Raw genomic sequence first — 13297 nt, forward strand, 5'->3', positions numbered from 1 at the left:
CCCCCTATTTCTGTTTAACGAAAAGACTTTTTCCAACACATTTCTGAACATAACTTATTTTAATACCTTCAAATAATTTGTATAATGATGGTTTGTTCAGTAGACAATCAATATATATATATATATATATATATATATATATATATATATATATATATATATATATATATATATATATATATATATATATATATATATATATATATATATTGCTTAAGGGGTTAATAATATTGACCTTAAAATTGTTTTTTTTTTTTATAAAAACTGATTTTATTCAAGCGAAATAAAACAAATAAGACTTTCTCCAGAAGAAAAAATATTATCAGAAATACTGTGAAGAATTCTTTGCTCTGTTAAATATAATTTGGGAAATATTTGAAAAAGAAAACAAAAATCACAGGAGGTCTAATAATTTTGTCTTCAGCTGTGTAAATAAATCAGAAAAACTGCACTGCAGGTGTCTCACCGCTAGGGTATAGTATTGCACTCTGAATCTGTTCATCAGCGTCCAACCCTTCATAATTAACGCTGTTTAGTTGTTGAAGTGCTTGAGAAGATATTATACAGCACCACAGGGATAGGAGAGAAGCGACTGGAGTGAAAAATATAGATGTTTGATTATGCAAATTGTTAGAGACCGCAGTTGATTGATTCAACCTTTAGGTCTAAACCACATCCTGTTATTACAGTACATTAATCTTTGATGGCGGAAACGAGAATGCAAGGAGACACAGCCAATAGAGACTGGAACTGACCCATGCAAATGTTTTGTGTGGTTGCCTTGGTGTTGCTACTGTATGTGGTTGCTAGGGTGTACTACTTACTCGCTCCTGTCAGAAAATCCGACTTTTCCTACTTTAAAGTGAGTCTAGTGAAAGTGAGATTTTTGGACCATTTTTCTTCCCCTATTAAGCTAATTTAGGGTACTCATATATAAATACTTTTCTTAAAAGAGGTTTTCTCAGTGATGCCATGAACGGGGTGCCCAACCTCACTTCTGGCTTAAGCTGTTTTAGCCTCAAGCTGTTTTAAGTCAGTTTAACTATATATAAGTTCAATGGACTCATAGGTTTAATTTGATTCAGCTTAAAAATGTAAGGCAACCAGGATTTTGTACAGTGTAGGTGTGCTACTTCCAGGCAGGTGTGTTAAAGGAAGTTGGAGCTAAACTCTGCAGGACACCGGCACTCCAGGATCGAGTTTGGATACCCCTGCCATTGAAGAACCATCTGTATTCATAAGATGAAAACAAAACTTTTTTGTTAGTGTTAAAAATATTTGAACAATCTAAATGACCTTTTGTGCAACTGACATGTTCTATGAATGTACACAACAATAGAGATCCTGCTGTTTAAATTGTGCAAACTGAAGATATGATTAAAATAAACGGTCACACTTTATTTTGATGTCCGTTTGTTGAAATGAAGTAACATTGCATCTACATGCAAACTAATTTTCATAAGATTATAAGTAGACTGTTAGGTTGGGGTTAGGGTAAAGTTTAGTGTAAGTTGACATGTACTTGGTCTTGTACTTATAGTGTACTTATAGTCAGTTAAATATCTGTTGAAGGAGCAGTATCAACAGATATTAAGCAGACAGCCTACTAATACTCATATGGACCATCAAAATAAAGTGTTACCAAATAAACATGTCCATTTTGTAAAAAACTCTTTACAATAGACACTTTTTGGTTGTATTTTCAGGGTAATCAATAAAGAAACATTTCACAAAATGGCAATAGAAACTGTTATAGGTCAATCGGAGTATACATATAATCGCCCTACTAAGCCTAAGCTGGTCAAGCAGTCTGTTTTAGAGGGGTTATAGCCATTTCAAGGCTGGTTTTCAGCTATTTCCAGCCTAGTCTTAGCTGGTCAGGCTGGGAGATGACCAGCTAAAACCAGCTTGACCAGCCAGCCAGGCTGGGAGCCCAGCCAAAACCAACTTTGTCCAGCTTAAACTAGGTTGGTGTAACTCCACCGGTTCAACACCACCCAAACCGGCTTCGAGCTGGTATCGAACCGGCGACCTTCCACATGGGAGTCAGTTGCTCTACCAAGGAGGCTAAAGACCATGGTCTCTAGCGGCTGTCACTAGAGTACCTTTAGAGGTCAGAGGAGTGAGGTTTACCAGCACAGCACTTACTAGCTGGCCTCCGTTACACTCACCCCTCTAAACCTCACTGCCATCCAGGTCACCAATGTGAACCTTTAGAGGTCAGAGGAGTGAGATTTACCTGCACAGCATTTACTAGCTGGCCTCCGTTACACTGGTCAAGCTGGTTTTAGCTTGTCATTTTCCAGCCTGATCAGACACTCTAAAACAAGGCTGGTCAATCAGCTAAAACCAGCCAAGCAGCTTAGCCTGTTTTTTTCTCAGCAGGGGATAATTATTTTTTTTACAGAAATGCATACATTATAGACCCAAAAGAAAATTTGCAATATTTGTTTTAAATCAATATAAAATATTTATTATTATATTTATTAAATATTTATTGTTATTACAAAAGATACAAGCTACTTAAAATATAAAAGTTTCACCTTCAGACGAGAACTTTGTCCCTGTACACACCAATCCACAAAACCAAAACAAAACCCCCAAACATGCCAGGCCAATAGATGGCGATGTAATTTTAAAAAGAAACTTGCACATGTAACGTCCTTTAGTTCCACCATTGTTAAGTTGGTTGTATATTTTACAGTCTATGGTTGGTTGTCAAATACTTCATACATTCGTTTCTGTGTCAAAATGTTCTATTAGCCAAAAGCGAACAACAAAAGGTAAGTAATAAACTCACAGTCACAGTGTATGTATGTCTCAGGATAGATTTAATACCAACATTCCTGTTTTCACAAAATTAGATTTTTGTAGATTACATGAAGACAATAACTTTTTTAATGAACTTTTAATTTCAATATTCATGCTGTTGTCAAGTATATTTACAGCAAAAAAAAGTGCATAAAACTTTACCTTATTTAATTTTTTTGTTTATTTATTTTGATTTGTCATGCAAATGTTACCTTAGGAAAAAAACGTAATACCTCGTCACAAAATTAGCACTGCTTCCTTATCATCACACAATTTTGTCATTTATGTAAGCTGCAGCCTGGAGTCCTTAATAAACTCTGGTGTTCATTATCTTTTTAAAAGAGCCTGCAAAAAAGACCAAGCCTCAGATAGGAGGCCATGCTGTCGTCTCTAGAGTGTCTTTGCCCCATTTAGATGAAATGAGGATTTTCCCGCCATTACAGTCGAAGGCCTTTCCCTCCAGCTCAAACCTCACTGAAGTTGTGGAATAAATAATTAATAGTCCACATGCCGTGAGTTATTAAGTGAAAATAACTCGGCGCTCTGTCGTGTCTGATGATATGGAAGCTGGTAGTAACGCTGATCGATCGACTCCTAAAAACCTTTTTACTGTGCTCCACACAAATTGACCTTGAGATTGGATCTGAAATCTAAACTGGAGATTAATTCGGAGTTGTTGATGGTGAGGGGCTGAAGAATGGGATCTATATCCCCACCACAGGGACTCCAGATTCTCTAGACATTTGCCCATTGGTCTTGATAGAATGGCTTAATGGCCTGCAATCACTCTATTGGAAAGTGTTTGTTTAGCTTTGTGGAAACGGCCATCCATCAGCAGAGCAGTTATGCTATTATTGTTAGAGAAAGAGAGAGAAAGCTCTGACCAGAGAGACCGATAGCTTCAATATGCCATGTCAAGCAGGCCTTGTGACCAGTGAACCAAAGCGATTCGTCAGTCTTTGGTTGAGTAGCAGCTGATGTAGGACACTACCATTAATAGTACATTTAGATAAAGACATTTACAAACTCCTTTCACTAAAAACTGTTTTGGGAGCCTGATTGTGCACATTTATTAGATTTTTTTAAAATGTAGAACATATTTACAAATGATCCCTTGTCTAGCAACAATGTTAAAAAAGTTTTCCCATTAAACTATTTAAAACAAATTTTTTATTGGGATTGACATTTCCATGAAGAACATTCAACATCCGTGAAATGTTTCATCCCATAAAGTGTTCTTAACATTGATAACAAAATTGTCCTACCTTTGCGGAAATAGAAGCATAAGATGGTAGTAAGGTTTTGATGCTGGTTAGCTAGTTGCATGATTTTGTCCTTTGGGAACTGATTGGATTGTTGGAAGATGGATGTTGCTAACTAAATGAAAAAAGATTGACGAATGGATGAAGGTAGAGCAGAAACCAGACACGCCATTAAAGGCATTTCATGTGACCAAAAATGTTGTTTTGAAGGGGAAGAGAAGTTTATGATTTTCACAGTGCGCAGATAGATAATTTATAACAAGCACTACTAAATACATATACACTCACCGGCCACTTTTTAGGTACACCTGACTAGTACCGGCTTGGACCCCTTTTGCCTTTTTGCTTCAGTCTCCCGTTCCACCACATCCCAAAGGTGCTCTATTGGATTGAGCTGTGTTGACTGTGGAGGCCGTTTGAGTACAGTAAACTCATTGTCATGTTCAAGAAACCAGTCTGAGATAATTCTTATCCTGCTGGAAGTAGTCATTAGAAGATGGGTACACCGATGTCATAAAGGGATGGACAGGGTCAGTAACAATACTCAGATACAACGCATCCGAAAAGTATTGATAGTGCTTTACTTTTTCCACATTTTGTTATGTTACAGCCTTAATCAAAAATGTATTAAATTCATTTATTTCCTCAAAATTCTACACACAATACCCCATAATGACAATGTGAAAAAAGATTTTTTGAAATTGTTGCAATAAAAAACCTTAAAAAATCACTTGTACAACAGTATTCACAGCCTTTGCTCAATACCTTGTTGATGCACCTTTGGCAGCAATTACAGCCTTAAGTCTTTTTGATTATGATGCCACAAGCATCATATTCAATTAACCAACAATTGATGTCACTCGGACATTCACAGAGTTGTTGTGAAGCCACTCTATTGATATTTTTGGCGGTGTGCTTTGGATCATTGTCCTGCTGGAAGATAAACCGTCGACCCAGTCTGAGGTCAAGAGCACTCTGAAGCAGGTTTTCATTCAGGATGTCTCTGTACATTGCTGCATTCATCTTTCCCTCTATCCTGACTAGTCTTCCAGTTCCTGCTGCTGAAAAACATCCCCACAGCATGATGCTGCCACCACCATGCTTCACTGTGGGGATGGTATTCTAGCGTGGTGATGAGCGGTGCCTGGTTATCTTCAAACCTAAGGCCTGGCATTCACTCCAGAGAGTTCAATTTTAGTCTCATCAGACCAGAGAATTTTGTTTCTTATGGTCTTAGACTCCTTCAGACATCTTTTGGCAAATTCCAGGCAGGGAGTGGTTTCTGTCTGGCCACTGTACCAAACAGACCTGATTGGTGGATTGCTGCACAGATGGTTGTCCTTCTGTAAGGTTCTCCTTTCTCCACAGAAGAACGCTGAAGCTTAGACAGTGTGACCATCGGGTTATTGATCACCTCCCTGACTAAGGCCCTTCTCCCCTGATCACTCACCTTAAATGGCTGGCCAGCTTTCGGAAGAGTCCTGGTGGTTCCAAACATCTTCCACCCACAGATGATGGACGCCACTGTGCTCATTGAAACTTTCAGAGCAGCAGCCTTCCCTAGCCTTGTGCCTCAGGACAAGCCTGTCTCAGAGGTCTATAGACAATTCCTTTGTCTTCATGCTTGGCTTGTGCTTTGACATGCAATGTCAACTCTGGGACCTTATATAGACAGGTGTATGCCTTTCCAAATCATGCCTTATCAGCTGAATTTACCACAGGTGAACTCCAATTAAGCTGCTGAAACATCTCAAGAATGATCAGTGGAAACAGAATGTACCTGAGCTCAATTTAGAGCTTCACGGCAAAGGCTGTGAATACTGATGTACATGTGATTTTTCAGGTTTTTTATTTTTAATAAATTTGCAAGTTCTTTCAAAAATCTTTACGAGGTATTGTGTGTAGAATTTGGAGGAAATAAATGAATGTAATCCATTTTGGAAAAAGACTGTAACATAAAAAAATGTGGAAAAGTGAAGCGCTATGAATACTTTCCGAATGCTCTGTATATACAGTACACACACAGACAGAAAACACACACACACACACTTATGACCCTGGGTCACAAAACCAGTCATATGTGTTAAAATTGAAAATTGAGATTTACATGTGATTTGAAAGCTGAATAAATAACTTTACATTGATATATGGTTTGTTAGGATAGGACCATATTAGCCAACACACAATGTGAAAATCTAAAATCTGAGTGTTAAAAAACAAGATATTTTAAAAATCACATTGCTGTACAATGACTTATTCATTCAATGTATTTTTGGTTATTGCCACTGCAACATAAGGCTGGTTTTGTGTTCCAAACATCCATCACTATAGAATAATGTGGCATCCAAATCATAATAGCACGATTGTAGGCCTATATGTGATTTGATTTTTGTTTGTTGTGTACAACCAGTGGAAAAACTTTGTGAGTAGACAGCATGTTGGAGATGCCGATGGAGCTTCTATCTTCTATTCCTCTAACAACATCAATCATTCCAAAGGAAACTCTTTCAGAATGGCAAAAAGACATGCACTCTCAAACCTCTCAGCTTGTTCTCAGGACACACACAGGTATCTTGGTGCCACACAAACATATTCCACCCAGCTGTGTTTATTATGGTAAGGAGTCGTGTGGCAGCTGTCAGACAGCACTGCTAACCCACTTCATTTTCCAAAACAGCACACGCTTTCTTTTTTTTGCCATTCTAGAAGAGTAGGAGCAGCATGGATGGGGGAATAAATTTAACATCTCCAAAACATCTAGGCTGGCAGGAAAAAAACAAAAACTAGTGCCTCCCACTCAAAAGCAGCAATGCGTTCTGAAGCCGATCGCTCCATCCATCTGGAGGTGTTTGTTTACCACCCTGTTTGCACAGCAAAAACAGCATAAGGAAGAAGCACTGACAGAATCTTTCTATCTGACGTTCCCTCGCCCCATGGGAAGCAGAGTTTTCCCAGCTTTTCATAGTGCTTGTCTCAGAGTCAGTACAAAGGACAAGCTTTGATTTTCTGGAAAACTATATCCATATAAAGCATGTGATTATTGCCAGACATATACAGTATTTGTTAGTAGCATGTGTTTTTAAACCTGACAGTGCAAATTTAACATATAACAGTGATATCAATACTTTTTGTTTTGCTTTATGCTACTATAAATGTCTATCGATCTCTCATGTCTCTGGGTGGCCAAAGGGGGGCGCACAACTCCAAATCTGTTGAATAAAACTAAAATGTCATGTGAAGACAAAGATCAGTTTCAAAAGCAGTTGTGTCTCCACACACAGTTGTTCTAAAAGAGCACATTTAGGGGACAAATATGAAATCAGGCGCTAAAATAGCCCCTGAGCTGAACTGTGCTGCAAAAGAATCTGACAGCTCTACTTTTCCCTGCTCTGATTCTGTCTGCCTCGTGTGATCAAGAGTGCTTGTTTATGGGGCAGAGCCCACTGATCACTGAATCTCTGTGGTGAGGTTCCACAGAATCTGTTGTATGATTCATGCTGACATACTGGGGCCCGATCTGGGCCCGACTCCAGCCTCCTGGCTCCATCTGCTCTGGTTCTGATGTAAGGATGAGTTGGAACTGAATCAATAGGCAGCCAGGATGAGGGCCAGGGATGATGGTGAACTGGTGAAACTGTCCATGTTGCAAATGGCAAGACTGATTCAGTTTAGAAAACACTTTCAGGACTATTCTGATGGGCACATTTGAACTTTTTATGCATTTTCGTTGTTCATTTATGCAAAAACAGCATTTTGGGAGCTTTAAAGAGGTGGTCCAGAGTGTAATTTCAAGGCTTGGTTGTGTTTATAAGATGCAAAGCAATGTGTGCTCATGCTTCATTTGGAGAAAATCGCTTTATTTTTTCATATATGTTACTTTGATTATATACAGCTACTCAGCTAACATGAAAACGACTGTCATATTTCCTTGTTCCTCCGAAAGTCCGCCCTCAAGAGGCTCTGATTGGTCAGCTAACATCATGTGCTGTAATTCGTGGATCGGCTCCACGTCACCAGGAAAAGCATCACGCACCTACAAGCAAGCGATTTTGCGCTGTGTAAACACTGTGAGTTAAAGTAGCTGTTAGCCGTATCAGTATGAGACTGAATCAGACAGAAAATGAAAAGTACACAGCTGAACCCTTATGCCTGCTCTCTAAAATAAAGTCTGACAAGTGTCTTTCACATATATTCGGGCTATAAGCATGTGTAAGGAATATGAAACGTTCACATATCTTTTGATACTTTGTTGTTTGAGATAGAATGCACAGAAAGCGGCCACATAGAGAGACACTGCAGCACTGCTGAAGATTGTGACTGTTTAAAAAAATGAATTTGTAGCTAAATTTTTAGCGGTGCCAAACAGCATTTGCCGTTGTTTACATCCTCGCTACAACATACTGTTAACACTAGACACTGTGCATGTCATAGATCAATTTTAACAAATAAAAATACTCACAGCGCTTCTTTTATTATGGTTGCTGGCGATTTAACCGAATCCAGCACTGGGAGTTTCTGGACGCTGTCCTTTGTCAAATGCTAGCTATATATTTTTATAATTGTCTGGAACATAACTAAAATTAAACTGTAAGCACTTCTCTCTTTGTGTCGTGTCCTTTGGAAGCCTAAATACAAAACAGAACAAGCTCTCTGGAAATAGCAGCGTTTGGATGACATTTTAGCATTCACTGCTATAACATAACAGCGCCTCTGGTCATGCCCCTTGTGCGTAACCTAAAGCGTTTGTGATCTCACTAGTCTGGATGTATTTTTTTGTAGTTCTCAAACTTCGACCGCTGTAGGCTTTGCTAAACTAACTCTGTAAAAAGCCAATGTCTCACTTTGCATTGAACTCTGAGCATCTTACATTCAGAGATTTATGTTCACACAGCTACATTACACATCAACTAAAGTTTAAAATATAATATCGTAGTGAACCACACCTTTAAGACACAACCTTTTGAAAACAGGTTTCTAAGTGCATTTCTTTAAACAATATTGTCTCCGTTTTACATATAAAAATACATTTTTGTGAAAACTGTGACATTATGCACATATACATCATGTTGAAGTACTCAACAACTAAAACAACATTGACAGGCTACACTATATTTGTGCAGATGTGTGGTGTTTCTTTTGAGTGACATCATCAACTACTGGCCTGCCATGCATATTACAGCAATTTTGTCATTTTTGCTGAACAGACATTGTTCTGACAACTTTGTTGCCTGTAGGCTGTGCTAAAAAAAAGTTGAAAGCTTTTCTGGTTTAGCCCATTCTTGACATGTTAACATATCCTCAATGTGATAACTTGTTATAGCTTCTTAGAAGTATTTATGATGACATTCTTAATATATGTCATGTCTTAGATGGAATTCATACTGTAAAACCCAATAGTCAACTTTATCAAATGAAATGAGTGTAGTTAGCTCAAAATTGGCTGAAAGTTAATTCTACTCATTTGAGTTTTGAACTCAGTGTTGCAGGTTATGAGTTAATTAAATACCTTATTACTTCAATTTAAATGGAGTAAGTTCACAGTACTAGATTAGTTTTTTACTCAAATGGCTTGTAGCAATCGGTTTTCTCAAACAGTTTGAGTTGCCTTAACTTATTGGGTTTTACAGTACTCAGTTGGTTTGAGTTCTCTTCATTTATTTGGGTTTTACTTTGCTCAAATGCTTCAATTACTCAAATGGATTAGGTTCACAGTACTCATTAGGATTAGTTTTTGAAGTTAAATGGTTTGTTGCAATCGGTTTCCTCAAGTGGTTTGAGTTACCTTAACTTATTGGGTTTTACAGATTTAGGAAAATAAAGTTTTTTTCCTACTGTACACAGTACTGCTTGGCTGGCAGTGATAATAAACCATATTAAATACAGATTTTGTATCTTATTGTTATGCTAAAAACAAATGCCTATACTGGGGCACTTCATGTGAATAATAGATGCAGTGGTTGATTAAAATTTCCAAATATTATTTAGAGTTTAATTCTAAGATGTTTTTTTCAGTACTGTGCATAATGTGAAATTTAAATGCCTCTGGGCCAAATCTCTCTCTCTGTGTTAATGATTTATGATTTTACTTATGATTTATGATAGTCACATTCAGTGGTATTTCTTCTCATATTTTTGATGATGAGCTAAAATTTCAGAACAAAAGATAGATGCATTTTCTATGTTAGCTTACATTTTTTAAATGTTTTTTTTTTTTTTTTATATCAGTTTAGTGATACAGGTGTTTTTCCAAAAATAGTAGGATATCACCGAAACAACTTACCCATCTAATTCCACCAAGGTTTTGTTAAATTAACTAAATTCTCCCGTTTTAATTAGAATGAGTAATAGCTTTATAAGACTTTAGGCTATGTTCTAGTGCAAAAAATGACTTTCAAAAATAAACCTATATCCTGAGAAAGATCCACTGGAGTAAAACGTAACCCCGATTGAACTCCATTTATGAATCTTTTGACTTATTCTTGTCCCTCTTATGGTTTATGCTGCCCTATTCCTCCATAATTTTGGTTTCGACCACAACATTAGCCTTAAAAGTAGCCAAGTCGCATGCAAATACACGAGCATCATTACATATTCTAGACAAATACTTTTTGCATGCACTGCTTTTACAGAGTTTGTGAAGCAGGGTGAACCAGCGTGCCCCTCATTAAAATGAATACGGCCGAAAGCCTTTTATCCTCGTGGGAAATAAACCGAGCGCGCCAGTCAAATTCACTTTGCCGCACCACCCACAGGAGGAGCGCGCGCCCAATTGAATCAACGCTCGCCGCTGCTTTTGGAAGCGACGTTCACTTGAGTCCCCGTGGGCACACCGCTCATTTCTCTCTGTCTTACTCTATATACCCACCTCTGAAAGGTACAGACCCCTAAAGAGGAGACGAACACGAAGGGAGGGGAAGGGAGAAACAGGAAAGACTGCAGTTGGTGCATGACATGAAGACGCGACTGTTGGGGACCCGGCTGAGCATGGAACATTATGCCAGGATCTGAACTGAAACGGGGACCGGGTTTGGGCTCTCAGAAGAGGGCGTTGATTGTGTAACAAACGCGCGAGTTTGCGGGAGTAAAATGTGCTTGATGTCGTGTGACGCTTTTGGATGCGCAATTCTGGATGGGATGAAATCGCGTAACCGGGGGCCAAATCTAGGCGCTTAACGTGAGACCACCGATCTGAGCTACCGTTAAACCACATCTTCTGCCCCTCGCAGCCGCGTTGAAGGGGCATCCGCAGAAAGTTTCGCGATGGCTCTCGTCATGGAACCTGTTAGTAAATGGAGCCCCAGTCAAGTTGTGGACTGGATGAAAGGTACGTAATGCGTTTTGGTCCTTAAACCTGAAACAACCATCATTTACTAGCTAAATGCCCTGGGTTGTTTTTAATTGACGCATTATAATTGATATATTAGAAGTTGAGTCCGTTTTACATTCTGTCAAATAGTGAAGCGTACAGGTGTCTTATGGCAACTGTGAATTAGCCTTTGGGTTAAATCATGTCATCAACCGCCTCAGGAAGTCAAACAAAAAGTTTAGTATTTGTATTTCGCTTTTACGGTGTATATTTGTTATTTTTATACAACATATATTTTATACACACATTTAATCACTAAATTGCCGTTAAAACGAAGTCTCGTTTTTTTCTGACAGGTATTGAGGAATTCCTTTAAACGTCGACCGCCTTTAAAGACGCCGATTCGGCTAATTCAGAGGCTACAAAACATAGTTCGGACGACGACATATACATTAGGCTATCTAGATTGACTTGTTACAATTTGGCTTCATGATTAAGAGCTACACTCCACTTTTCTGGAAGAACCAAAAAAGGGGTTTCACAGTGATGCAATAGGGTTCCCCAAATAACCTTTTAGAAAAGTCTTATTTCCCATAAACTTGAGTATCTAAATAACCATGTCCCTTAAAAAATGAAGCTTTGGTGGAACGAATAGATTCCATGGATAAAGCAACCATTGATGCCAAAAAGAGCTGTTATTTATTTTTAAGAGTGTTAAACTAGTCTACAAATCATCATGACTGACAGTAATGGGAATGCTGCTCACGGAGCATCAAAAACCACCAATTCCATTAGACACGGGTTACATTTGACGAGTTTATGGGGGATATTACATTTAATGTGAAGGATCTTCCTTGTGTTGAGCTGAAGGAGAGATGCAGAATCTTTGATGCGCGGAGGCGGAGGGGGCAATTACGCACCTTCTCTGCTCTCGTGGGTGTGGGCGGCGTGTCCAGATTCGTCATCACAATAACAAATCGAGCAGTGAGTTATCGAGGTTGTATGACAAGATCCGAGCGCGTCCCGGTGGGATAATGAATCAGATCTGTGATATAAGGCTTGTTTGATATAAGACATAAAAAATGTTCTTTATATAATGTCTAAGAGCTAACATTTAATGACAAAGAAATCAGAAATATGCGAGAAAGCACCCTTTAAATTGGATTTTTGGATTCGCAAAAGATAAATGTTTTCAAAGCATTGGTTGCATTAGTTCACTTCATGGAAAACTTGGATGGAATTCGTAGTTATAAAGGGAGGAGAGTACAGTCCCCCTGTTTATTATTGACAGGTAAGTTTAGGGTTAGTTCACCCCAAAATTAAAGTTCTGTCATTTACTCGACCTCATGCATATTTAAACCTAAAACGATTTTGTTCCTCTTTGAAACACAAATAATCATAAACTATTGCAGGTTTGAGGGGATAGTTCACTCAAAAGTGAATATTATGTCATAATTTACTAATCTTCTTGTTCCAAACCTACAGTAATTGAGTTTTTTTCTGAACACAAAAGAAGAATGTACAGTAGGTAACTGGTAGCCTAATACATTTTCTAAAGTATTTTAGTCTCCTACTATAGAAGTCAGTTCCTACAGTTACCAATATCCATCAAACTATCATAATTTTTACATTTAAAAACAGAATACTCATAAAGGGTTGGAACCACTTGTAGCTGAATAAATGGTGACATTATTAAACATTTTTGAAAAGTTTAGTAGTAAATGTCAAAATGTTCGCAGAAATAACAAATTAGAAATACAAAAATATCGTTTTATTAGTGTTTAAAGCATTAGCTTTGAGTGAAAACTCTTAATGGAATAGACGACTCTGATTTGATTAAAAATAATACCTCTATTAGTTTTAAAACGTGCTATAGGTGAATTTAATGAGCTGAATTGTTCGTAGTGTATGTTAGGGC

At 38.0% G+C, this 13297-nt stretch overlaps 1 protein-coding gene across 5 annotated transcripts in view; it reads left to right on the plus strand.

The window, feature by feature from the left end:
* Positions 1–10874: 10874 nt before the first annotated feature.
* cnksr2a (connector enhancer of kinase suppressor of Ras 2a) overlaps positions 10875–13297 on the plus strand; it is a 162756-nt gene continuing 160333 nt past the window's right edge. For all 5 annotated transcript variants that reach the window (XM_056450149.1, XM_056450151.1, XM_056450150.1 and 2 more), the window contains exon 1: positions 10875–11397. In XM_056450149.1, coding sequence (XP_056306124.1) covers positions 11334–11397 — 64 coding nt within the window. In that variant the 5' untranslated portion in view covers positions 10875–11333. The remainder of the gene's footprint in view (positions 11398–13297) is intronic.

Source organism: Danio aesculapii, chromosome 24 (assembly GCF_903798145.1).
Source record: "Danio aesculapii chromosome 24, fDanAes4.1, whole genome shotgun sequence".
Lineage (NCBI taxonomy): Eukaryota > Metazoa > Chordata > Actinopteri > Cypriniformes > Danionidae > Danio > Danio aesculapii.